The 27892-nt window shown below is 42.0% G+C and overlaps 2 protein-coding genes across 6 annotated transcripts in view; one reads left to right on the top strand and one right to left on the bottom strand.

Moving 5' to 3' along the window:
• Positions 1-27886, top strand: part of LOC118426545 (carbonic anhydrase 2-like) — a 69402-nt gene extending 41516 nt beyond the window's left edge. For 3 of the 4 annotated variants that reach the window (XM_035836030.1, XM_035836031.1, XM_035836034.1), the window contains exons 3-9: positions 4905-4946; positions 21528-21701; positions 22378-22523; positions 23389-23484; positions 25527-25596; positions 25827-25987; positions 26583-27886. In XM_035836030.1, coding sequence (XP_035691923.1) covers positions 4905-4946; positions 21528-21701; positions 22378-22523; positions 23389-23484; positions 25527-25596; positions 25827-25987; positions 26583-26786 — 893 coding nt within the window. In that variant the 3' untranslated portion in view covers positions 26787-27886. Of the gene's footprint in view, positions 1-4904; positions 4947-21527; positions 21702-22377; positions 22524-23388; positions 23485-24576; positions 24667-25526; positions 25597-25826; positions 25988-26582 lie in introns of all 4 variants that reach the window. The other variant, XM_035836035.1, reaches the window with a different exon arrangement.
• The window catches only part of LOC118426514 (coiled-coil domain-containing protein 157-like), a 1184186-nt gene that overhangs the window by 112813 nt on the left and 1043481 nt on the right, over positions 1-27892 (bottom strand). The gene's annotated exons all lie outside the window — the stretch shown is intronic.

Raw genomic sequence — 27892 nt, forward strand, 5'->3', positions numbered from 1 at the left:
CGCTACATGTTAGGGGGGTATAAGTACCGCTTCCGTAGGAACTCCGACGAATAGACACGCCGTAGAGCTTTACGTGCAGGCAAAACTTTGTGTGCAATTGTGTCCGGATTCCTTAGTACGGGCGACGCGCCTGTCCTGTACAGCCTGGACGTTTTCAGACATACGTGGCGAATGTGTCCTCCCAATAAAACCTACTGACAAATTGCAGACGTACGGCGGGATGTGCCCTTAGCTTTACTGTTGTAATCCTTGTCTGGGGGCGACCTTCGCCGGAAAGGTCGCGGGTTTGAGATGTGAGGAACGCGGTGTGGGATATCCTAGGCACGCCGTGTACGTCAATTATCGCCCCCCTCCCTCAGTTTCTGTCAGCAAGCCGGCTCAAGTTACACTAGGTGGTTTCACATTTCTCACCACGGCTATGTATGCAATAAGTTTATAACCGATTTAATGGGAAGGAATGCAAAAAATACTTTAGGCATGGATTATCCAAAATCTTCGGCCAGCTGAAAAAAATAGCTGATATGTTTGATGGTCTGCATAGATAGCCTAATTTGATCAATGAAAAAAAAACACCATCCATTCCCCAAATTAACCCTCAAACACCCGAGTGGGGTCCTTTTTCGACCCACAAGCGTAAACCTTGAAGTGCCATTTGTTGAACATTTTTGATCTAAATAAAAATTCCTACCGTGACTTTGTCAGTCAATATCTGCTTTACCCTCTCTGAGCTTTTTACGGAGATTGTTACAATACTGTGGAAACCATATAAGAAAATTTGTGTTCAGTCCGTCTGTGCAGTGCTTAAAACAAACTTTGGAAAGCCACCCCTAAACTACTTATTGTATGACCCCCAAATTTTCAGAGGATGATAATAAACATGTAAAGATAAATCATCACAACAAATTTTGTATCATCATCATATAATGTGACGTCATTTAGCTAATTAGGGCGGCCATCTTGGATTTTTACCAATGACGTCAAGAAATCAGCATAAATTATACATTTGGAATCATGAAGTCGCGAACTTCCTTCTGACGTCAAAGGATCTAAAATCTGACTGATATATAGAATCTGCGCAGGCGCCAGCTTCGCCATAAATCACATTGTGTTGAATAATAACTTCATGACCAATGAAACATCAAATCCAGAGGATCCTTACTATTATCAAAACTTGGTCATCTACATCAGAGCCGACCAGCCAACACTCAACCGAGACGGGGGTCGATATAGCTTGCCAGACATTACTCGAGTCATGTGTCCTTAAGGTCATATATTCAGCGTAAATTTATCAACGTCACGTTAGAAGACGTTCGACGTAAGGGAATGCAAAAGTAAGCAGGCGAATTCACGTCACTGTCTCCCTGTAAAAATCATCTTATGTTTCCTTGTAGTGGATTGTCAGAGTACCCCAAAATTGGTATGAATTTTCATCTTCCGCTCCCGACGTTTTGAAATTTCAAATTTCCAGTCCTTCAAAGCATTAACATCAGTAATTCAAAAGACAGAAAGTCTTTTGGGGCCTTGGAGGGGTAAGTTCGGAAATTATGATTTCGCTTATTTTTCCTGACATTTATGCATAGTTATGCTTCTTTTTAATCTCTAAATGTATGATTTCGCTTGGTTTGGTTGGTTTTTGATGTAAATACTTTATGGGAGGCAAAAAAATTGTATGAAGACCCAAACACATCCCTGACATCTGTCTCTAAAGCCCCCTTCACACGAGAGCAAGAATGGGCCGGATGCCGTCAGAATGAGAATTCTTTTCTATTCCCGGCAATTTGTAGTATATCTTAGAAATTATCACTGAATTCCAGCTACTTGTGCCCGTTCTTTAGGCTGGCCCGAAAGTTTTTGACATGTTAGAAACTGTCGAGGTGCATATGAAGTGGAGAAATATTGAATGGCACTCAAAGTGGATTCTTAGTGTATTCTAACTATGTATGACTCGCATTCTACAACATTCCAACATTATTCGATTCTTATCCCATTCGATGGAGAACCGAAACGGCAAGCCACTTCGAATCTTGCCAGAATTGGGTCAGAAGAATATCTGAAATGCGGTGAGAATTTCTAGAATACACTACGAATTCAAAGGAGTAGAAAAGAATTTTCATTCTGACGGCATTTGGGCTCATTCCTCCTCGTGTAAGGGGGATTTAAGGTCCATTTGGAATTCCCACGCGAAATGACCCTGAATGTGGCACGAATTTTGCAAATACTTCATTCCGGCTGGTTCTGCTTGATTCCTGCTAATTCGCTTTCAATGTGAAGTCCCTATAACAGTCTACCGAGCAAAGAACATCCTCGCATCTGTGGATTTTTGCTGACTTAAGTGACAAACGCTATTAACGAATTCAGGGTGCTTCATCACGCGACGTCTGTGAGCTTGGGGGATTTAGGCAGCGCTCTGAGCGTCAAGGCCCATCTTACGTGGAAAGTTTCTGCATCTCATTGACGAAACTGAATGTAGGCTCAGGTAAAGGTAGTACCATAGCCATTTTGAGGGACAGTGAATCTGTATCTAGGGCACTGTATCTAGGATACGGTATTGGGAGGCATAGCCCACCTCTTTCCTTCCACCACCCTTTACCTCCGCACCCAAATTTAGGTACACTTTGCTACCGTCTAGATGGAGTAAGGAAAGTCGTGTAAAGTTCCTTTCCCAAAGTTATGCTTTAGCATTTCCCAAAGGCACAACACCGGCAGCATGTCTGGGGAGTCGAACACATGATCTCTAGGTTCTGGGGCGGACCAAACATCCTAACAGTCATGCCAACATGACGCCACACCATTGACAAAATTGTTGCTATTTATTTAGTCGTGCACAAGAAAACGATAATGGTTGGCAGAACAAGACATTCATGATCGATGTCGGAAATGACCGAACATTCTCTATCAGCAAAATATAGGCCACTCTACTCTGGCCCGTAAAGGGAACACTGGCATACACGTTGGTTAACAACATTTCCTTGATTGAACACGAAGTCCTGGACCTTAATGACTTCTTGATGGTAATGCCCTTTTATGTTTTGACCTCATTACACGAGATACGCGCGTCGTCGTGACCGCACGCGATGGAGAGACTTTAATGGCTCTCTCGTGCCGCCGGGGTCATTAACAGTCACGAAATGTCTACTAGAGGCTTCGTCAAGCAGAGGCGACGTTCTTTTGCTTTTTAACAGTCCTCCCAGCTGATTGGCGCCGCGCCTCTGGTAGATAGCTCTGATTGGCTGCTCGTCACCCACCTAAGCACTCCTAGACCTGGTAAATAGTTCTGATTGGCTGCTCGCCACAAACTTAATCCGTCGTCATGGATTCGATTGGTTAACTGCTCCCTCTACTCTATCAATCGATTGGCGCATCTTAAGTCAAATTCAGAGATTCGATTTGTTATCTATAGAATCTTATCTGCTACTTGTACGCTATCAGCAGATTGGCACAACAACTCTGGTAGATAGATCTGATTGGCCTCTAGTCACATACCTTAGTCGTATCTAGGGATTTGATTGGTTAACTGCTCCTTGTAAGCTATCAACTTCTTGATGGTAATGCCCTTTGGTGGATAGTTCTGATTCACACAAGATACGCGCGTCGTCGTGACCGCACGCGATGGAGAGACTTTAATGGCTCTCTCGTGCCGCCGGGGTCATTAACAGTCACGAAATGTCTACTAGAGGCTTCGTCAAGCAGAGGCGACGTTCTTTTGCTTTTTAACAGTCCTCCCAGCTGATTGGCGCCGCGCCTCTGGTAGATAGCTCTGATTGGCTGCTCGTCACCCACCTAAGCACTCCTAGACCTGGTAAATAGTTCTGATTGGCTGCTCGCCACAAACTTAATCCGTCGTCATGGATTCGATTGGTTAACTGCTCCCTCTACTCTATCAATCGATTGGCGCATCTTAAGTCAAATTCAGAGATTCGATTTGTTATCTATAGAATCTTATCTGCTACTTGTACGCTATCAGCAGATTGGCACAACAACTCTGGTAGATAGATCTGATTGGCCTCTAGTCACATACCTTAGTCGTATCTAGGGATTTGATTGGTTAACTGCTCCTTGTAAGCTATCAATCAAATGACGCAACTCTCCTGGTGGATAGTTCTGATTCACACAAATAATTCACAGAAAAATAAATCATTTCAGTTAGCGAGTAAGATCACTCTAAGTACACTTTCCTCGTCGTATTAGGGAAGATTCTAACTCATTGAGGTCGTCAAATGTATTTGATTGTATGCACGGAATCGTATTACCATCTGAAACGATTTGAGTAGGGTGAACTGACGTGCCTGTGCTCTAAACCTCATCTAACATGCCCCCTCCCTGCTTACCTCACCAACCAGAAACTTTTTAAGGATAAAATATCCTGTATTAGTAGCTGATATATCAATCTTTGCTGGTGATTAACATTGTCAATTATTAGCTTATATTCCAACATATAGGAAAAGTCGACAAAAATACTCGCCGTATATACTTCAGCCTTCCTCAAGTACGCATGATCAGCCAGTGAGGACCTTGCGATCAGTTGATGTAACGGGTCATAGGTGCCAGGAAGTCTGTATCACCCTTCCATCTCTATTGAGTGATGATTGATGATGATACCTTCTCATTACGAATGACCAGCCAGTGAATACCTTACGATCACGTGATGTAACGGGTCATAAGTGCCAGGAAGTCTTTACCGCCCTCCATCTCTGTTGACTGGTGATGATGATACCTTATGTAACTATTTCTTACCTTTTTCTCATTACGCATGACCAGCCATCGAATACCTTACGATCCCGTGATGTAACGGGTCATAAGTGCCAGGAAGTGTGTACCGCCCTCCATCTCTCCTTACTGCTTGTTTGATGATGATACCTTCTGTACTGATTTCTTACCATTTTCTCTCTCTTTGTCACCCACAGCCAACGCTCAGCATGGAGGGTGGGGCTACTCTTCTGACAACGGTAAGCTAATCTTTCTACACTACTTTATAACCTAGAATCTTTGCGTATATGTTTCTTTGTGGAGGAGGGGGTGTACTACTTTACATATACATGTTTTTTATCATTCCATACGATGGTTTCGCTGCTATCTTTCATTAGTGATGTGTATGTATGAGACCGTGCTAATGCAAACTATGAGGTTGGCATCTATAAAGAATTCATATGTGATACTCTGACAATTCCTTCATTTGAACGTTTGCTTAATAGAGCTATCTGTTTTGAATAACAAGGAAATACCACGGTGGCATTGAGATCCATAAGGTTTCTGCACTGCCGTAAAAGGCATGTTTTCTAGCGTACGGCTTTATTGTATGTCAGTTAACAAAACCCTGCGCGCAAAAGAATTCAACACACGTATTGGGAACAACAGTGGTTGCCCGTTGTGCTTCGACGTTGAAAAGATCTGTGTGTATTGTGCTGCAGTATCCGCTATGGAAAAGGAAGTGCGTTGATCATGAGTTCAACGGGAGCTGGGGGGAGAAAGGGAAAATGAGAGGGGGAGAAAGAAAGAGAAAGAGAAAGAGAGAGGGAGGTAGAGAGAGGGAAGGGAGAGTGGGGAAAGGAGATAGAGAGAAAGAGATAGAGAAAGGGGATAGAGAGAGGAAAGGGAGAGAGGGGGATAGGGGAGGGAAAGAGACGGGGAGGAAAGGAGAAGGAGGGAGAGTGATTCAGAGAGAAGTAGAGACAGGTGAGAAAGAGGGAGAGAGAAAGAGAGAGACAGGGATAGAGGTTGAAGAGCGAGAGAGCGATGGTGAGTAGAGAGAGGGAGACATTTCAAAGACACCATTAAAGAGCACGCGTACTGCTCTTAAACCATTTGATAGACTGTATATACGGGCCTGGGTTTACCTATACTAATGGAACCCCTGTAGTGTCCATCTGTCGTGTCATAATGCTGCTCCTAATACCATAAGCTCAAGATTCACTACATCAGAAACTACATGGAGAGATCACAGTGGGTGTGTGGGAACATCTCGATATATTAATCATATTGACTGTTTCTTGACTACTCGTTTTAGTATTGCATTGTGTTTCAGGGTATTTTCAGATTAAGATTAATAAGGACTAGGTCTTGTCAAACTTAAAGTGGCGTAATAACTAGTGCTTAATCTCATCAGCATGCGTTTGAAATATCACCAAAAGTTCAATAAAACATGATATGGTGAATACAATAAATGTTTAAATTAGTGTCACTTCCAATGCATCAAAATAAGTTACAATTACTGCCGTCATCTACATCAAATAAAATTTTCGATTAATGTAAATTCTTGGTCATTACAAAGAAACAATACTATAAACGTACGGGCTATGGCTATTAATCTATTTTTGTCCATATCAATTCTACATAAAGGAATGTAAGGCAATAACAATAAGGATGCCTTTATGACACGATCACATATAATCACTCGTTGTCTATGTACGATGGCCCATAGCGCATTTACGTTGACCCCAAACTGTCGCCTATGTCATAAAGTCGTCAAAGCGAATCATTTCCTAATAATGTGCCTCCGAAGGGACATCCTTAAAGTCTGCACGCAATATTACCACAGACATGCCAATAACGTTATTGCCAAACGGTATAAAGGATGGCCCCTAAAGATGTACACTTGCAACCAATCACAAGCTTCAGATCTCGCTGATCGATTTTAAACTTAACGGTCCTTTATGCAGTTCTCGTCCCCAGAGTAGAGAGGCTTGTTCTCGTCCCCAGAGCAAAGACGCTTGTGTAACCAGGACAAAGAGAGATGTTCTACACGGAATCTTGCACAGATCAAGCATTCGTAAAGGATTCATACAAATTCTTTCATGAAAAAAGAACACCTTTACAAAATAAATGTGACAGTATACGCAGTATCACCACAGACAAGTCAATAACGTTATAACGTTATTGCCAAACGGCAAAAAGGATGATCCCTAAAGGGTTACACTTGCAACCAATCATAATTTTCAGATTCCGCTGATCGATTTTAAACTTAACGGTCGTTTGTGCAGTTCTCGTCCCCAGAGAAAATTCGTTTTTGTAACCATGACAAAGAAAGATGCACGGCACTAAATTTTTAAGTACACCTAAAGGCGCGGCTACTTACGTAAATGCATAATTTCATGAAAACACATTTACGCACGCTTTAAGGAGTGTTTAAAGACTGTAATATAGTTTTTTGTTGGAACAGAACACCTGGAGTCCCGGGTTGAAGAATGTACCCTGTGATAATCGATGCCATCTGTCTCATTGTTCTGCGCACTTAGAGTCTGACAATGTGTTAACAAGGTCGGCCGTTAAGAGTACCACGGGACCTGGCACTGATGACCTTACTGTCTGATGGCACAACAGGCAATAATGAGGACAGAAAGACAGGATCAGTGAAATAATCAGGCAATTTACAATGCCAAGGACGCCGCTTGGTACTTTTTGATTCTGCGATGGGTCGAAGCGAAGTGTTTAAAGTTGGTATGACAGAAGTACCACTGTATCATTTGCTTGTAAGGTGTATACTAACCAGCATCTAAGACATGCTCTTCTCCCATGTTTTTTCCTTATCAAAATTGAGCCGAACAATGTCAAAGGTGACATTTCACATTTTTTTGCCTACGGACGATTGCATCGTCATTACCTACCATGTCCACAAACATGTCCCTGTAGCTCAACTGGTAGCAGCCTCACAGTTGTGCGACTGGTTTCAATTAGTTGGTAACTGGAAGACTAGGGCATCTCGGTTGGGGCCGCTTTGTATTTTGGAAGGGACGTAAGATGTGTCTCGAGCACGTTAAAGGGGAAGGGAAGGCAACACCTCCCTGTACAAGACATACCCTGCTACTGAAGCAGCAAAGAATCTTGCTGCCCTATGTGGCGCTAGACACTATAAAGGTTTTTAAAGAACCACCGAACCATATCCATCCATTGTACACATATGTTCACTATAGGGTACTGCGAAGTACCTAGAATTGGCGTCAGTACAAATCCTGTAATACCAGAGTAGCTCTCCCAATTCCAGACGGCAAATCTTCTTATCACTTCCTCGTAATAAAAACACATAGAAGGATCTAAGATTCACCGCCAATATTAGAATGCCTTTCCCGTCCAATTTTCATGTCTTTGGGGGTATAAATAGAACCTCTCTTCCGGCAAGGCTATAAAGTAGCGTTGAAAGTATTGATTTTTTTCCTGTATAATGGAAGAAAAGCCCACTTTATTGAACTCTCGGCGTTATCTAAGAAATGTATCTCGTAATGTATGTGAAAGATTCAGCCGGATGGGCCCCGAGGTGGCAATCTCAGGGATCAATTCAAAAGTTTAGCAAATAACTGATAGAAATCGAACATATTATACAAAAGAATAGATACGAGGACTACCTTGTGTAAATTTGTGGCATATAGCCAAAATGAGAGACGTTTGACAGAACACTTGTTGGAGAAACTGAGTTGCTGGTTTTGTGATTTTTTTCTTCAAACAAACATAAATAAACAACTAGTAAGGCAACAATTTCGACAAAATGCAGAATCTATCGACTGTAGCATTTTGCCAAGCTACTCGCACACAATAATCTACCATTAGGCTCTACGTACAGTATTGTGTATTGTACAAAAACTGTTCGTATCCATGATATACAGATAATATGCTAATTTTTAATGTTAAAGAGATACAATTAATAGGCTAACGCTGTTCTAATTGGTCGCAGCAGTTCTTGTCTAAATGTAATTTTGTTGGTTTATGAGAACCCTAGCCTGACAGAAGAAAAGGACTTAAATGAAGACACCAGAAAAAGCAATATGTATCACCCCATAGGGGAAGACAGAACTTATACAGTAAAATTAAACGTAGAACCTCTTTCACTTACAACTCTATAACTAAATCTGTGTAGCGGACACATTTCCGCATGAGAGGCCTTCAAGTCTGCTATAGAATGATGGATGGAAATTTAAATCACCAGAGAAAGTGGACCAATACATCCTTATAATGACAGAATCATGTACAGATGCGCAGTTGTACAGGTCTATCCGTTATATAATCACTATTCAGTATTCAGCACCAAGGAAAGGGTGTCACGCGTCGGCTGGAAGGCGCCTGTAGGGCAGACATCGAAGTTAGGGCTGTCCATAGGAAAACATGTTAAAATATACTGAATGAAGGCTTAGAAAAAGTACTAACCCATATTTCAATCATGAAAATTCTTCTTCACCAGGATGTCACTCGGGTCTAGTCTATAGCCATTCAAAGGAAACAGGGGGTTGTTCGGCTCATTCTCCGAGAAAAGCTCTGTCTTTTTAAAGAAACCTCACCCTTGACCCCGGTCCCCTCCTGATACAACCGGTAGCACCCTACAACTAAAACCTGTCCTTACACCAACTAAACTGCTGAACTGAACAAGTTTTGACCAAAACAGGAAAGCTTAGACCCTACCTGTCCCTTCTAACTCAAAAAGTCTCCAGATTGGGCAAAAATGTTCAACGAAAAGGAGGATTTTTTAAGGATTTTAAGTCACACCCAATTCCCACTTTTTGCCCTCTACCGCGCAACGCAACTCAGACGTCAGCCCTGTAACGGAAACGGCGAATTACTGCTCTTCAAAGTAAAAGTAATATAAAAAAGACGAAAGACTACGATGCCATGTGAGCTATACAAGGAGCGGTAGTAATTCTATGTGAAATGCTTGTCAACGTACCCACACGAAGGTATTTCTAAACGATCTAACTAAATCTGACCCACATAAACATTTCGATAAATCTTGACAAATCTTTGTCTTTGAAGATTAAGGTCTGTTTCTTTAACTCTAATTTCTTAATGTGCTTACTTACTTGGGCCTACTGCCCATCCTTGGGCATAGGCCACGAACTAGCTGCTTCCACCTCCGGCGGTCCTGGGCTATTTCTTCCAGCTGACCCCATGTGTAGCCAGACTCCCTCACGTCCGCCTCCAGGCTTCGCCTCCAGGTGTTTCTTGGTCTTCCCCTCTTGCGCTTTCCTGTGGGGTTCCATGTGAAGGCTTCCCTCACTGTGCTTGAGGCTGGCTTGCGCAGGGTGTGACCCACCCAGGTCCACCGCTTACGTAGTATTTCTACCCCTACTGGTACCTGTCCGGTGCGTTGCCATAGTTCTTCATTACGGATGGTATTTGGCCAATAGATTTTCAATATCTTCCGTAAGCAGGTGTTGATGAATGTTTGTACTTTCTTTGTTATGCCGACTGTTGTTCTCCATGTCTCAGCACCATACAGTAGAACAGGTTTTACCATGGTATTGAACATCCGGATCTTGGTATCGATGTTCAGATCTGAACATCTCCAGACTTTATCCAGTTGTTTGAATGCTGTTCTTGCCTTTCCAACCCGTGCCTTTACGTCTGCCTCTGTCCCACCCTGTTTATCCAGGACGCTTCCGAGGTACGTGAAGTTGTCCACTTCCTCTAGAGGTTCTCCAGCCAGGGTTATGGGGCTATTGCAGTAGGTATTGACCTTGAGGATCTTAGTTTTTCCGCTATGGATCTTGAGGCCTAGGGTAGCTGAGCATTTGTCTATGGAGTTGGTCTTCTCTTGCATCTGCTGCTGTGCATGGGAGAGGAGGGCCAAGTCATCTGCGAAATCCAGATGTGCCCCTCATTCTTAATGTGCCCCTTGACATTTTTTCTCCCTTCTTTTCTTTTCCCCGTAACTGCCTGTTTTCCTTCCCGTTTCTTTATATATCTATTTGTTAAGGTTCTCCAACGTATACAGTAGAAAGTACGGTGTTTTTTGTTAGAAGATACCGTTTTAAGGTATTGTCGCCATAACAAAATTCGAACCTCTTTCTTCATCTTTGTAGCCACTTTTCGTCCGATGTCTCATTTGTCATAAGACTTGTGATGTCAGCAGTACAGTTGGACGATTTGGCCAATTTTATGGCAGGCGGTTGAGTGACAAGTCTTGCCCTCGGGGCGGCCTACAAATCTCCAGAGTGTCGTTAAACCTCAATTATGTTCTGTCATATTGAACTGATTTCCTGCTAAAATTGTCATTTATTTAGGTGCAATCCACGTAGTGCTTCGTCTTACCAGCATAATGACGTGCATTTACAAGCGTGTCAATACTGTAAACCTAGACCTAAGTAAGTAGAGTCAAAGGCCATACCAAGAAAACTTCATGGAGGACATTAGTGCGTTCACTAATCTTTGACTTATGTTGAAATATGGAGATTTCTTTTCCCTATTGAAATTATGAACATGACGAGAAATTACCAAAGTAGGGAAATATGTCATGTGGTAGCCTTGATTGTACTTGGTATTGATTATTATAACGGATACATATACAGCAAAAGACTCTAAAACATGCATGTGATCTTAACTTGAAAGTTTATCTGTGTTGGTAGAAGTCATTCTTGAAATAGTTGAACTATAATTTCCAACACAAAAATTGGACTCACCCAAATATATACTTCCTGCCACCTATGATCCACTGCTCACTGAGTCACGTGTTCTATCTGCATAACGTGACGTCATGACAGGAGTGGATTGTTCATTCCTTGACGAAGACTGATCGAAAATTTGGGTGAGTCCAATTTTTGTGTTGAAAATTACAGTTCAACTATTTCAAGAATGTATGTGATCTATCAACTTTGAAATATTCCATTGGTGATGACACCCATGTTTTCAACGTAAACAGACTTCTAAAGGAGAAAACTTGGCATTCCTCACATGTGCGCTTTCATGGCATACTTTACACCGTGCAGTGTATTGTTTAATACTTGCCCCACCCTCTGGTTAATGGAATACCATACCTACTCAAAGAGACCAGCATCGCAAACACCTTAGGGAGATCCTATGGCTAATTCAAAGGCCAAATGTCTGTAAGCATACCATAGACTTTATTACCGATTGTTCCCTTAAGTGTATTCCCCACACGATAGGATGGACCGTCGCCAAGTCTCGGTATCTCTGGGGAAACGTAGACAAAAGCCCAGAAAGACATTCCCTAAAGTAAAGAGGTTGTTTAAAAGGAAAGGAGGCATCGAGCTTTTCGGTATTTGGGATCAGGCCCGCCCACCCCCGCAAGACAACTTAACTCTTGTACTCAAACAAAATGATCTAGTTGACTTATTATAACATACTACGTAGAATTTTAGAATTATCATCCTCATTGTTGTCATCCTCGCCTCATTGTCTTCAAATCAATTCAGAGTTTTGATTTAAAACATGATAATTCCAGAATCTATTATAGTCACCGACCACCTTTTACTTCCCCAACCGAACTTTTCTGACTATTGATTGCCTTGGTCATATTTACAAACAAATCATCTTTCAGGAACTTAGTTTAATATGAAGGACGACAAAACACACAAAACATAGAAATCATTAGTATGATTTCTGTACTTAGTCTAGTATATTTCTTGATAAACACTTTTATTTTTAGTTTCCGCAAACATCTTGGCGGAGGACCGGTTTGGAAATAAGAGGAGCAATTCAATTCAACAATGGTGTTGCTGCCCCTCCCTGTGGCCATATTAACAGCTATACGGATATCCGTGGTGCTAATGCTTTTACGAGAAATTTATATATCTATTGTGTGTTATTTGTTTAAGTTCAGTGACCCACACACATCCCTGTAGGAGATTCGCGCCATACAGGATGGAGGGAAATCAACACCTACTCGGCAAGCACAGTTTGGTTAGGCAACAACTGGATGTTGATAACCTTTCTATAAGCCGACTGGGGGCAGATTCCCGGTGGGCAGCTGACTCCCTTAGGCCAGCTACACTCCATGGCCAGCTTTGATAGGATCTTATGCCACCAAAGTTGCCGTCATTATGAAATCTATGTGGTTAGGAAGGTTGACCAATGGTTAAACACACAGAGTATGATGGTTATACATTAATTGCCATTCGCTATTTGTTTTGAAAAATTTTCAAAAAATGTTTAATCATAATACGTAACTCGCCTAGTTGTGCTAATGTGTCCGAATGTTTCCTCACTGGCTGGATAAATTTTCATTTTGTCCTTCCATTGTTTTCTCACTAATGAATTGCCAAAGAACTTAATTTGCATTGGATATTGATAGCTAGGCATGGAAGAATTCTAAATATGATTTTGGACTTTCTTGTTCTGTCTGGAAGGTGTTCCTTATTAGATACTGATATAGTAAATCTATCAAACTAAAATATCTGAACCTAACAATACTACACGAAATCACGCAAAGCATTCGTGAAGCGCACATAATTTATTTAAGAAAAAACGCACCTTTACGCACGCTTTAAGGCATGCTTAAAGATTGCATTTCGCTCAGTGCTGATTCTTCCGCTCACGTCTTGCCGAAGCACTTTACGACTAGAGCCATACGACATGATAAACATCCATATCCTGCCGCCCTTCCCAAAATCGAATTTTCGTCCGACAGTTATCTTGGTAACGACTCCCGCTGAATATTACCCGACACATCCCCGGTGACATGGAGGGTGGGCAAAATTGGGTTTGAAGAGACGGTGAGACATCCGTCATCAGGCGGCCTTTCCTGACCCGTGTCTGGATACAACCTTCGCCGGAGGCGCTGTCTTGTCGGAATCACCCGGCCGTGTCATCACTGTTGTTAACGGTAGGCCCGGGGACGCCGTCAAGACCGGGTTGTATTCTATACGAGCTTAGCTACAGTCGTCTTTCAGCAAAATTGTGAACGGCGTCGGTCAATGGAGCTCTTTATGGTGTCACTTGGAGGAAAGAAAAGTAGTGAATAGCCTTGCAAGTTGAATAACCTCGCACGGTCAAGGTGGTATCTCACTGCAATTGTGGCACCGGTGAGGCACTGCGGGGTTCGAAAGATCGCTCAACAAATTTCAGAGATGAAGAACGAGTTTTCTTACGTCGTCTTGTAATGCATATAACATGCCGTATTTCTCAATATCTGAATTATAAACAAAATCGGCGAAAATAACAAAACAGTGCCGCAGTAAACGAACCCCGCAGTGCCACACCTGTGCCCCGAGTGCAGTGAGATACCCCCCTTTAACGGACACGCTTCGATCTTATTTCCGAACCGGTCCTCGGCCGAGATGTTTGCGGAAACTACAAATAAAAGTGTTCATTAAGAAATATACTAGTACAGAAAAAAAATTCCTCCTCCATGTGTCAGTGACGCCAGATACCCAATGACTAGCGATACTCCTTAGCCGGCTGTACGTATTCTTCTTAGCTAGCTTCAAAACTATCTTATACCACTGGTAAATCTGCCTGGAGATTAAAGGAAAGTGTCCTGAAAAATTCCCCGATATGAGCATTCCAAGCTTTGCTATGAAATAGAACTTGACAGGATCGCCAAAGGGCTGTAATAATCACATCCCCATCTCTCACGGGTCCAATTTTATCCGCCCCTGTTGTATAATTGGTGTACAATGATGTTGTCACGCTCTATAGTGTAAAAATACAACTCAACTGGGACGGTAACCTGTACAGTATTCTGATTTTGATTGATTGGATTTTCCTACGCTAACAAGATCTTTAAGGCATAGATTAAAGGCATCCTAAGCAATATTACAGCATTAAAAGTGGAAATATTTTGGATAAGGCAATCTGTATTGTATTGACATCTACTGCACTGTATTCCACATTTACATCATTATTTCATACTTTGAGCGGGTTAAAAACGGCCCAGAGACAAGTAGTACGAGGATATTCCTCATTACTCAGGAACCCCAAAAAATTAGGCCTCCAGGAATCCTCGTGCGACTTGCTTCTGCGCCGTTTTTAACAGCTCAATTTATGAAATAATGATGTAAATGTGCTAAAACAGTGCATGAGATGTCAGTATCCTACAGAATGCCTTATTTAGAATATTTCTACTTTCAACGATATGATATTACTTAATCTTGCCTTTAAAGTCTTCTGTTAGGGAACCATATAAAAAAAGAAAAAAAAAACAGCCCTCTTCTTCCATCGAAAATACAGAATATTTTTCCTGTAGCCTTTTTTTGGCAAGATATTCGCACGCAATAAGTACTATACCATTAGGCGCACCCTAAAGCATAATGTGAGAGTAAAAAAAATCCCAAATCATCGACATTATTGCGATAATAACGTTTGGGGAAACTTTCTGGCATACCACGAAATTTCTGTTTAGTTTCGTTTTGTGCAATTCAGTGAAATGGATATATTTTTATGCCATTTTAAGGAAGGTTAAACCACATTTATCAATTATATGAACACAGACAGCTTTCTGCATTAATAGAGTTACCACCATACAGTTACCAATTTTTGACAGAAGAAGGGAAAGACAAAAAAGAAGAACACACCAGCTAAAACAATATATTTTCGCTATGGGGGGAAACGTTAAAATGTAAAAAAGAATGAACAACATATGAGTTGTTCCAGATTTTCAGGGAAAATTATATCTCAAGAATAATCGCCAATCTTAGATATCAATATAGAGATTTTCTACCCTTTATATCGCTTTAATTGATATCGCTTGAATATCCGTTAATAAACCTTTCAAATACCTGACTTAATAAACAGCTTGGGAAGATAAGACAATGACCGTGGGTTTTCAATCATATCTCATACCGTCAGTTATGACTATGATCAGGAAACTTAACAATCGTAAAAGACAGCTGAAGAAATAGATAAGACCATACAATGTGTCCCTGAGACAATGGCGAAAATACGGTCCGGCTAGCAATGTCGTAAATGCTTAGATTTAAACACAAAGACAAACCACATAAAGATACTGTAATCTTTATACTGAGGCACATAGATAACATTAAGAATTTAAGGTCTCTATAACTACTAAAGTACAACTTGGTACGCTAAATGCTGCCACTCTTAAGGCCATATTACTTTGATTATAAGGATAACATGCGTGCGCATCAATTTTCGTCCGTTTCCAAAACAAATGCCCATACTATAGGTCATAAATCATACAAAGCTCCTACAAAATGAGTCATTCTGTGCGAAATGGCCCCAAATCGGAAAATGGATACTCGTCGTATAATGTCAAAATCAACTCCTAAGTCATAGAAGAAGATGTGAAAGAACAACAAAATGAAGAATATATTGTTCTGTTTACCATGTTGTCATTTGTCCATCCTTCCTGAATACTTAGATTTCAAAGAGATGGCAACCGTTTTTGAGAAACCTTTTTCGCCACTCACTCTCATCACTTTCCAGGGAATATTTAATTAATATAATCAAACTCAAATGCGTGTATATCAAGTCCGTATGAGGTCCACATTATTAATACGCAGTCGTACTCAAAATACGCAACGCATGCATACGCATCTCAACAGTTTCGTATAAGTTTCCTTTACGCGCACGGAGCAGTACTGTGCGCATGCCTGCGTAACTAAAGCTGGCACAAAATTAACGATTGAGATGCGTCTGAGGTGCGTATTGCACGTACGAAAAAATACAATACGGACCACTTACGGGCTTCATACACAAGCTCGTGTCACTGCACCCTTAGCTGGAGACATTGACATGCGTAGACGCGCCGTATAACTGTCCATATTATGGCCTTATGGATCGTCTTGGCCTTTAAAGAGACGTGAGAGACATATTGAGAGAACGTCTTAGACGTGAGTGTCCTTAATCTTCGGGGATGTACAGACAGGCGGAACAGATGGCGTCAGGGCGTCCGTGCCGTGTACCAAATCGTCTGTAGCGAGATAACGATGGAGATCTAGACATGGTAGGGTTGTGCTGATGGATGTACATAGATCTAGCGCGCGGCGCGCACTGCGAATATCATTAGAGGGAATTCATCATCAGAAAATAGTCGTGCTACAAGATGAGCTAGCAGTCTTCTGTGCGGGAAGCTTGGTTAATGTTTCGGTTACGATTGGAAAAAAGGGGCCCAGTCGGGCAGGTCACGAGCGTGACCTCTGCGTTGCACCATGGGACACCTTGCGGCTACCGGGCTATACTTGGGTCCGGCCGGGTCCCGAATTTTTAACTCGGATTTAAAATCAACCCGGGGCCTACCCGTGAGAATACGGAGAGGTACCCGGCAGTCTAACGGCACAATGGCACAAATTTGGAAACCTAAACAGCCCCTGAACTGTTCGGCATGACTTATTTTTCCAATTGTGACCTAAGCCTTACCATACTTCCAGTGGCGATAAAAAGTATACTCAATCTTAGCGAATTTCCGCATACCTCTAAGACAGCACAGCTTATCAATAAACTGTTACGACACTTCTTCTGCAGTTTGGAGATAAGGATTTAACACTTTGTGGTTTAGGGAGAATATTGAGCGGGGTTTTTAGTATAGTACAACAGGCACTTTTACTAGCACGATGTCGTAAAGGGGCCCTCGCGGTGGTAAAATGCACAATATTCACAACAGCCCTCTGGAGAAATCCTGTAAAAGGTTTTGGTGGAATTAGAATAGATACACACCCACGCCTAGCTATGGCTTCGTTAGACACGATATGTTCCAGTTTATAACATGCCAACTCCGATCAACATATGCGTTTATTGTGTATTCGAGATGAACGTCGTGTTGGCTAAATGTTTTGCTTAGAACCAAGAGGTACTGGGTTCTAATCACTTAACATTCCACCGATGTTGAGCCCTTGGGAACTTAACACAACTTTTCTCACTCAACTCCGGTTTAAAAATTGGTACATGACTTCATGACTACATGCACCAGGTGCAGAGAGACAACCTACAGAAATACCTACCCCCCCCCCCCCTTGCCACAGACTGCAAGATGCAGAAGAGTCTGAAGTAGTTCAAGGGAGGGAGTTCCTCAGAGATAGTGACAGTACCCTGCCATGAGTGAGTGAGAGAGACGTGACTTCAATTGAATTGTGGAAGGGTTGAGCTCCGCCTTTCAATACCTTACCCTAGACACAGTGGATAACAACCCACTACCTTTACCGCCTCAAAAGCCTATGGGACTACCGTTACCTTAGACCTTTTAACGATGAGATCACCTAAGATGATTTCGCTACGTGTAAGTCTATATCCCATAGTGAAGCTACTTTGCCTTTGTTTGGTTTAAAGTTAGAGAGGTTAAGGGGGGTACTTTACCTGTGGGATTGCTCAGACTTGTAGGAGCCTTACTACGAGTCGAAGTCCTCAGGCGGCCATTCTCCTAGGATTACGAAGGCTCCATTACGACTCAAATGGGCAGTTCAAAGAGATTGTTTCGTTCAGAAGTCTGGCAAGAAGACAAGCTTTTAGGTATCCCTTTAGGACACCATGCAGATGTTTTAAAGTTATCTTTCAGTTGCTGGTCCATTCTCCAAATGCACATAGCCTCGCTCGCGGCCTATATATAGTCAAACCTGCCCAAGACGACCACTCGGGGGACCGGGCAACCGCGGTAAATTTGGTCAAGTGGTCGGTTAGAAGAGTATCGACCGACAACATGCCCGGTGCATAGTTTAAATGGTTTCCGTTGTGTTTAATGGCAAATATCAAACACACGCACGTGCATCCGCCGCCATCTTATTTTGAACATAACATCGTGATGAAATAATAATCGTATAATCGTAATCCGACGCAAACTGGTCGAATTCGGCACAAAATCGCGCTAGTCATCATCGAAAATCGATGACACCTCAAGATTTGAAAATGACGCGGTCGTTATGGGCAGGGAACTGGTCCCAATGTTTGGCGGCCGCGTTGGCCAGGTGGTCGTTTTGAAGAGGTCGATTAATGCTTATGTCAATGGGAAAAAAATGGGACCAAGAAAAACCGGTCGCAATGGCCAGGTGGTCGCAAAGAACAGGTGGTCGCTTGGGCATGGTTTGACTGTAATGTGATATACCTTTGGGATGCTCTGATAAACCGGGATGAGGTTTCCGCTTTTGTGGGCGTGGCCTCTAACCAGCTGTCAGCCAATCAGAGCATCAGCTTTACCTGACGAAAACATCATTTAGGACATTCTCTTATTGGCTTGCAGCTAGCTAGAGGCCACGCCCACAAAAGTAGAAACCTCAATCCGGCTAGCACTTGTAAATATATATATACCATGCTGATCTATGTGCCACTGCAAGGTGTACAACAATAGCTTACTTATAACTCAAAACATCACCGACATCGGGTTCTCAGTTATTATTGCAGGGTAATTAGATAATCAGCACCAAGGACAGTTCTGACATGTCAACAGCAATCCTATGCATTTTTTTAGTTCTCCACACTTTGCTTCAAAGTTACAAAGTTCTTTGTACACAAACAAGTGTTTTATTCAACCAACGTTTCAGTGACTGCTTGGCATCTTCCTAGGGGCAGTTCCGACTGGTTCTGTCGCGCACTGCAGCTAGGTTTCGCTGCAAACAGATGCAGTCCCAAATGTTTTACGTTGTAATATTTTGCAATAATGTGATTATTGACGTTGGCATGGATTCCCAAAGAGTAAATCAAATTTATAGTGAGTTGATGAAATATTTACGATTGTCCATTACGATACTAGAATCTAGACATATTGTAAATATACCCGAATTGTTGGATTTCTCTTCTTGTGCAATGTTGACGTGCAATATTTTAAAGTGCAATATCAGCAATCCTCAATAACTTTATTATGTTTTTAATCCTATTGTAACAACAGAATGTCTCACTTTTATAACATGTTGTAGTGCGGACGATAATTGTTAAACGTTCACCGCAATTCAGTCTTAGGACTGGAAGTGTGATGTTTTTGTATGTGACCTTTATGTCAAATAAACCATTCATAAAACGCAGAGTACTTACACTTGGATGTATACAAAGAACTTGATTACCAATAACTTACCAACCTGATTTAATTGTTCATGGGTTCCTGCGTTTTTTTAATGACATGTTAATACGTACTTGAGCCTTTGTCTTGTCCCGATCCTCCTTACCTTGTCTTGTTTCGTCTTGTCTTGTCTTGTCTCGTCACATCTTCACCCCTACTTTCCCCAGACAGTCCTGGCCTCGCTGCCTGCATCGGTAGGTACTCCTTCCCTTCCATTCCTTCGTCTTTCCCTCTTGTCAAAACATGCATGTGTTGTCAAACTTGTCTCGATTTTCAACTTTCTAGATGGAGAAGAAATATCGTATCCTACAAGCAGAAGACTTTACCTCTTCCACAGAACGGAGTGCCTAATAAAAGGCTTTTAAATCCAATTACTATGACACAGAGTAATTCAACCGACCGCTTTGAAAAGGTGGTATCTCACTGCACTTGTGGCACCGGTGCAGCACTGCGGGGTTCGAAAGATACCCGACGAATTTCAGAGATAAAGAACGGATTTTCTGACGTTTTGTGTATTTTGTTGTCTTCTAAGTCATACTTTTGCGTATTACGCAATGTCTAAATCATGCAAAAATACGGTAAAAATAAAACAACAGTGCCGTACCGGTGCCACAAGTGCAGTGAGATACCTAGGAGGGAAGTCTGTGGTGAAAGATTCGAGTGGAGAAGAATCGCGGCCACTTCAAGCCACAAGACAGAAGCCTCTGCTTTGAGAAAAGAAATGCTGATGGAAAGCCGAAAGTGGATCAAATTATACATGACTTGGATATAACCAAAGTTTGGGTTTTCCAACCGGCTGAGCTCATAAATTCAACAACAGGTCGATCTCCTCCACCGACTTAGAAATTCATCTCTCCAAGATCCCGTTTATTCTGCCTTTAAGCTTATTCACTTACCCCTACCTGCAATTCTCACCTTTCTGTATCTTCACAGTGCACAAGCTTAAGAACATCTTAGCTTGCAATCTCATGTTTACCTATTTTGAAAAGAGAAAGGCTTACATAATGTGAAATGCAGAATGTTTGTTTTGAATTTCATCACTGAGATGGTATATCGAAAATCTTATGTCCCTTGCCAGCAATCGACCCAAACAAAAAACGGCAAGAGACGGCAGGTTTTTGTCAGGGTCGGTTCGGTAACCGCAAACATAACATTTTCCCTAGGCCTTACAATTTGCGGAAGATCAGACATATTGATCAGAACTTTAGACAGTTCACTTGCCCCGTTAACCTCATTTTTTCACAGTTATGTCCTCCAAACTTACAAAGGATTGATTTGCAGTCCAATGATCAATTGGCGTCCGCTCTAGGGGCAGACGTCTGTCAGTAAAAACTGGGGCATCTTTGAGCCAAGACGAATAAGGTGGATAAGCGAAAAATGTCAGTAGACTGTGTCAAAAATTGGACTAAAATCGCGTTTTGTTTTGTTTATTTGAATTTTGCACGATGTGAAAGGTAGGGAAAAGCAGGTGCATGTGCTCTGGCCCCGATTGCATCCGTTTCAAAAGAGGATGTAACCCCGGCCGGGCTCCGAAGCTAAGCCAAAGATTCCCCCCGGTGGACTGCCGAAAACGGGCTGGGGGTGGCACTCCTTCGGTATACCCCACGGGTAGGTTACCGGGTCTACTTGTCACCGGGTCCTGGGTCAAATTTGACTTAAAATGAACCCGGGACCCGGCCGTGGTCAAAGTTATCCTGGTAACGACAGGGTATCCCACAGGGGATCACGTCCGACAGTGAAAAACAGCCCGTGAACTGCCCGGCATGTCCCCTTTGTCCCATTGACACCGTAACCACATTACAAGTTACCCTCCCACACGTAAAAGCGTCTTACTTCTTTCCTAAACTATCGTCTTGATGTCACCCAACAGGCCCGGCCACGTGGCCCAACAACTATCCCAACTGGTGCAACGGACAGAAGCAGTCACCCATCGACGTCCAGTCCAAATCAGCCGTGCAGAAGTCCTTCCCGGCTCTGAACTTCAAAGGCTTCGACACACCTCCAGCGGACGCACAGATGCGCATCAAAAACAACGGACATGCCAGTAAGTACTAGTAGTAGTTTAGTAGTTAAGGAGTAGTTTAGTATTAATTTAGTATTAGAAGCAGTTCAGTAGCAGTTTAGTAGTAGTACATGTAGTTTAGTATTAATAGCCGTTTAGTGGTAGTTTTGCAGTAGTAGTTTAGTAGCAGTAATTTAGAAACAGTTCAATAGTATCGTCAAAGAGGTTCATCAGTAGTAGTAAAATAGTAACGTTAGTAGTTAGTAGAATTAGTTTAGCAGTAGTAGTTCAGTTTTAGTGGTAGTTTAGTAGTAGTAGTTTAGTAGTAGTTAAAAGTATCGTAGAAGAGATTCGCCAGTAGTACTTTAATAGTAATAGTTAATAGAATTAGTTCAGCAGTAGCAGGTCAGTTTTAGTTTAGTAATAATTTAGTTGTAGGAGTTTAGTAGTAGTCGTTCAGTTGTAGTTTAGAAGTAGTTACGTAGTAGTAGTTTAGTAGTAGTAGTTCAGTTCTGGTTTTGTATTTTAGTAGTACTAGTTTTAACTATATCTTTAAGCCGAGAGAGTCTAGTCTTCCAGGGCTCCTACAAACCTCTATACAAACGTACACAGGTACTACTACGCACAGATAAAAACAAATTATATAAATTGATATAAATTTCACATCCAAAGTCAAAATCATAAGTCATGATTTTATTTTTTTGTCATGCGCTCACAGTACAAGTGGATCTACTGTCCAAGACTGGCAAGACGGACAACTACCAGATATCCGGCGGAGGACTACCAGGCACTTACAATGTGCTGCAGTTCCACTTCCATTGGGGGTCGGAGCACACCGTCAACGGAAAACGTTACGACGCCGAGGTACTTCTTTCTTTGCCAAAGCCTTCCTTTTCCCGATATTCTTTATGAGTATTGCACATTCAAATACATCACCTTAAAAAAAATTAATTGAATGATTCAGAAGTACATATTCTTTTTCTGCAAACCAAATTATTCATCATGTACTTATTAATAACTTTCAGTTATTATATTTTACAGGAATGTTCAACACAGTATTCACACGTTGTTCTCGTCGTTGAAACATTTCTATGCCACTAATTTTTTGCTTGGTGCACACGGAATATTATATAACATAAAGGTTATACATGTGAACGTCTTGAATAGTAATGCATGTATTCCGCTAGCTCTAAAGCTGTGAGTCAGGCTTTGTAGCGCTGTTTTCAAGGCATTGGGTACAAGATGCTTTCTTTAGTTTTGAAGACTTCTTGGAGTGTCGGCGTTTATTACTTTTTCCCCTATCGGGGAAGATGTATTGCTTTGCTGGTGTCTTCGTCTTCTGTTATTAGCCAATCAGAGCTTAGAACTGCAGTGAACCAATCATTGATAATCTAGACCTGGGTTAGGATATTGACTGTTATTATGAATATGCACAATTTTTGTTTACTCACGATTTTCAACAAGGGCTAAGTTCTCTATTGAACCTAACCCAAGTTGAAATCACAAAGCAGCCCCCCTCCTCCCAAAAATAATAATAAACGCCAGTGCTCAAAGATGTCTCGTGGCTACACATTACTGTTTATATTATATGTAGCAACAATTGGTGGCTGGTTAAATGGAATGTCAAACTAACCATGACTTGTTCAAGGCTGACAGAGAAGCGCATCTTGGCACATGTTCTAACCTGACATCGCCTTTCCGTTGTTCTCTGAATGCTGCCGTCTTATAGATGCATGTGGTGACTTGGAACTCCAAGTACCCTACAGCTAGCGCCGCTTCAACGGTTACTCCTGACGGGTTTGCTGTGTTGAGCGTGCTCTTAGAGGTATGGTATCAGATACTCGCTTATTCGGCGCACTTTGTGAGCATCCTCCTACGCAGGGACATCCAACAGCGAAACCGCCTGTCTGGATGTACCCTGCTATCTCAACAGTCACTCTTAGTTCCTGTGGACGTCTCCCCAAACCAGCTGTCAGCCAATCAGAGAATAGGCCTTTCAGTTTTCAAAAGGGGTCTCGCATATATAAGGGTAAGCTCGTTAATATCTATAAGCCGAGCGGTCAGGAACTAAGGGTGACGGTTGAGAAAGCAATTGCAAGGTACATCCAGACAGGTGGTTTCGCCGTTGGATGTCCCTGCATAGGAGGATGGATGCGAGCGATGGCTGTGTTCCGGCGCTGCCTAACATGAGGGGGGTTCACACTAAATCTTGCATACATATTCGAGTCTGTATGAGGTCCAGTTCTTAACCTCTACCAGAGACTAAGGTTTCCATACGGACCTCATCATACGGACTTGAATATATATATGTACGAGTGAACCCACCTATAGGTTCTATAATATAAGGCCACATTTATTTGAATATATGGGTGGCATCCATGCGCGTATCAATTTTTGGCAGTTTCCCAAAAAATGTTTTCAACCATACTGCAAATCGTACAAAGCAGATCGTGCAAAATGAGTGAATATATGCCGTAGATTGCCAAAAAAAATCCCCAAACGGCTACTAATGACAGTAATGTCTTAAAATACAAAGTAAGTTCCAAAGCAAAAAATTCTACTGTTCTTTGTTCAACCTTCCTGACCACTTTGGGAAGGCAACTTCTTTATGGCCAAATTTTTGGGGGGGTTCACAAAGGATGTCATCCATATAATCAACTCAACATGGCCTTATAGTGAAGCTCTAACAAAATGCAGTTACTGAAGAGGTTGCGATTTAACGTTAAGGAGACCAAAGGAAATCAAAGTTTGTAAGAATGACAACGAAGCATAGACCACGATGTTGGACAGAAAATACGGACGAGGCCATTTGAGAGTGACAAAAAAAACCTCATAATCACCATGACCTTGTACCTTCCTGGTCTGCCCTTAACGACTAAACGTTAACGAACCAGCACTTGTTGAGACAACACTTCAGATGCACATGGTAACGTGGAACACTAAGTACAGAGATGTGTACGAGGCCAGAGACAACAACGGCCTGGCCACCTTCAGCGTACCAATCGCGGTAGGTTGTTGTAAAGATTCCGAAGATGGTACCCCCCCCCCCTGTAATGTATTTAAATTCGCCGGGATTTAATTTCGCGGTAGCGGGAAAAATGAATTTTTGCGGTGGTCTTAAGTGGGCGGTAGCACCATGCACTGAAGCATCTTACTGCCATGGACAAATGTTCGCGGTTGTTTTAAATTCGCGTTGAAGCGACCACCGCGAAAACCGCGAACATTAAACCACCACGAAATCACTTTCGAAGGGGCTTTACGAGCAACCTGGAAGAACGTGGAGGTATCAATTATAAGTGATTTTGAATCCCATGGATTTTGAAGCACGCAGAGACGCCGTAGAACTTAACGTGCAGGCAACACTTTGTGTGCCGTACGTTGACGTATTCCCTCCCTGCTCTTGCCAGTCTTTCCCCCACGTTTTCAAAAATACGTGGCGGACGTGGCCTCGAAAAAAACGTACGGACAAATTGCACGTTTACGTTGTGCCATTGGCTTTAGAGACCTTCGTGTGCGGACCAACGCTAACAAGGCTGGATTCCAGGCTATGGCATCACCAATTCATTTACCATGGAAGTTGCTCGTACAGCCCCATTGGGTCATTTTGGCGACGTCCCTGGGACAAAGCCGATTTAGTGCAATGATGAAGTTGAACGCCTTTTGTTGAAAATTCCTTCTCCGAATTTTTTTCGGCATCCGAAATCGGTTTAAATTTCTTTAGTAAATTCAATGATATAATTTGTACATAGCAGTCAATTGAAGACTTTGCTACCTGGGTGCATCGAACTATTGAGTCATTCTTTATGTTTTGGATGCAACTTTTTATTTTATTTTATGAAATAAAATAATTGTCATCCTTCCGTATAGGCCACTTCGCAGACGGCAAACCCCGGGATGCAGAACATCGTGTCACAACTTTCTAATGTTGCAAACAAAGGTTTGTTTTCCTTTGCGTCTTTGATCTTATCTGGGACACTTAATCAGTAAATGTAACTTCTATTCTTTTAACTCAGAAGTGACTTAAAGCGCATTGACAGTTCCGTTTTAACGTTATTCTAAACTGTTGAAAATGCGTTGAAAATTTTGACATGTGCCACATAAACGTTCTGTTTAATACGTAAGTGCCGTATGATATATTACAGTTTTTTTCACAACTATATTTTCCAGGTATGAACTACACGTACCCGACGTCTTTCTCCGTCAACTCGCTGTTCCCGGCGGACAAGGCGAACTACTGGCGCTACATGGGGAGTCTGACCACACCCAAGTGCAACGAAGTCGTCGTCTGGACCATCTTCAAAACTTCCCTCAAGATTTCTCAGGACCAGGTGAAATAATATACCATTTTGCTCGCTCCTGAGGCGTCGCCAAAAACTTAACGATAATGCCCTGAGCAGTAGAAAACATGAAACGGTAAAGAGAAAACCGGGAAAAGGAGAACAAACGCCCAAGGCATGTAGGTAACTAAACCAAACAAGTCAAACAAAAGAATTGAACTGTATTTTCAGTGATCTTTTAGTTGTATGTTTCGACCATCGGCGGATTGGAACATTTTTTCCGAATATTTTGTATTGTCATTTTTATAGCACAGTGAGGAGTCATAATCTGTATAAGACTGACTAAGTAGTAGAAGAAGCACTAATGATAGTAGTAACTGCAGTAGTAGTAGTGGTAGCAGTATTAGTAACGTAGTAGTAGTAGTAGTAATAGTAGTAGAAGTAGCAGCAGCAGTAGTAATAATAGAAGAAGTAGTAGTAGTAACAGTCAGCAGCAGTAGTGGTAGTAGTAGTAGTAGTAGTAGTAGTAGTAGTAGTACTACTGTAGTAGTAGTAGCAGTAGTGGTATACTAGTAGTAGTAGTAGCAGCAGTAGCAGCAGTAGAAGTAGTGGTGGTGGTAGTAAACGGTCTCTTCTTTCTCCACAGATCAACGCCCTGAAGACAAGCTGCTATTTCAACTCCGCGGGTGACCAGGACCAACAACAACTCAACAACAACTACCGAACGACCAACCCCCTGAACGGACGCACCGTGTTCGACTCCTCCAACACGAGCGGCGTTCCCCAGCTGGCCCCCACAGTTCTGGCCCTCGTCATCGCCGTGTTATCATCCACTGCGCTGCAGTTATAAAACTATTTGGTTGCTGCTTAGTTCCGTTTTTTGGCGACGCCACAGGAGCGGAGCCGTCAGTAAAATGCTATTCCCTCTAAACTTGCCCACGATCAAAAAAGTATAACCTAACTTGTATGTTTGCTTTGTGATAAATCCTCAAAAATTGTTTTAATCAGGTTGATAGACGCAGGATATTGAATATTTCTTTAAGACAACCATTAATGTCTTACGTTTCGATGCCTATCAGACATCTTCTGACTATAGTGCTGCTTTTCTCTGCCTGTATATGTTGCCGATGTAGGTTAGCAACGTTTGGGATTGTGTTCTCACCGCAAAGCGCCACCTACATTGGCTACGTATAGCGGCGAGAAGCAGAACTCTAGTTAGAAGCTCTGAGGAAGATGTCTGACAAACATCGAAACGTAAGCAGCTAGATGAGAGACATTACTGACTGTGTATAAGAAATACTCAATATTCTTGTGATAAACCTTTGCTTTGCTTACCTTAGGATTTTAAACCAATGAGTGATACGGATAGAAGGAGTCTGTAAGAGAAAATAGCTAACAAGGCATTTATTTGTTGCATAAAACATATTAGATATTAATGTCAAGAGAGTTGCACATGACACGCTAAAGTAGAAAGCTATTTATGAATGATGTCTGAGCTAGATGTCTATATGCTGTTGTGGAGATACTAAAATCACATGGAAAATGTAGAATAGGTAGGAAATGATTTCATATGAATACGCAAAATCTATATGTGGAAATCTAAATGTTTACGCCGTACCAGATAAAGTATATGTGTGGATATCGTAAAGTGGTCGTTGTGTCACATCGTGATGTGTTGTTGGGCATATTCTGAAAGTCGACAATCACGTGCTTGCAAACCCCCTAACCCAGCCCCAACCCTACCCCTACTCAGATATGCCACTTAAGAAACGTAGCTTCCAATATGTGGACAATAGGTTTTGATACAACCTGCCTTGTATATGACGGCGCTAGTTGGAGGGGCAAACCATTTTCGCCTTCGAAACACACACAAATACAACATCCACTATAAGCGGTATCGGCATTTCGGTAGTGGTAAGAATCGGACGAATTCAGGTATTGTGTACGTTACATTCC

This window comes from Branchiostoma floridae, chromosome 11 (assembly GCF_000003815.2).
Source record: "Branchiostoma floridae strain S238N-H82 chromosome 11, Bfl_VNyyK, whole genome shotgun sequence".
Classification (NCBI taxonomy): domain Eukaryota; kingdom Metazoa; phylum Chordata; class Leptocardii; order Amphioxiformes; family Branchiostomatidae; genus Branchiostoma; species Branchiostoma floridae.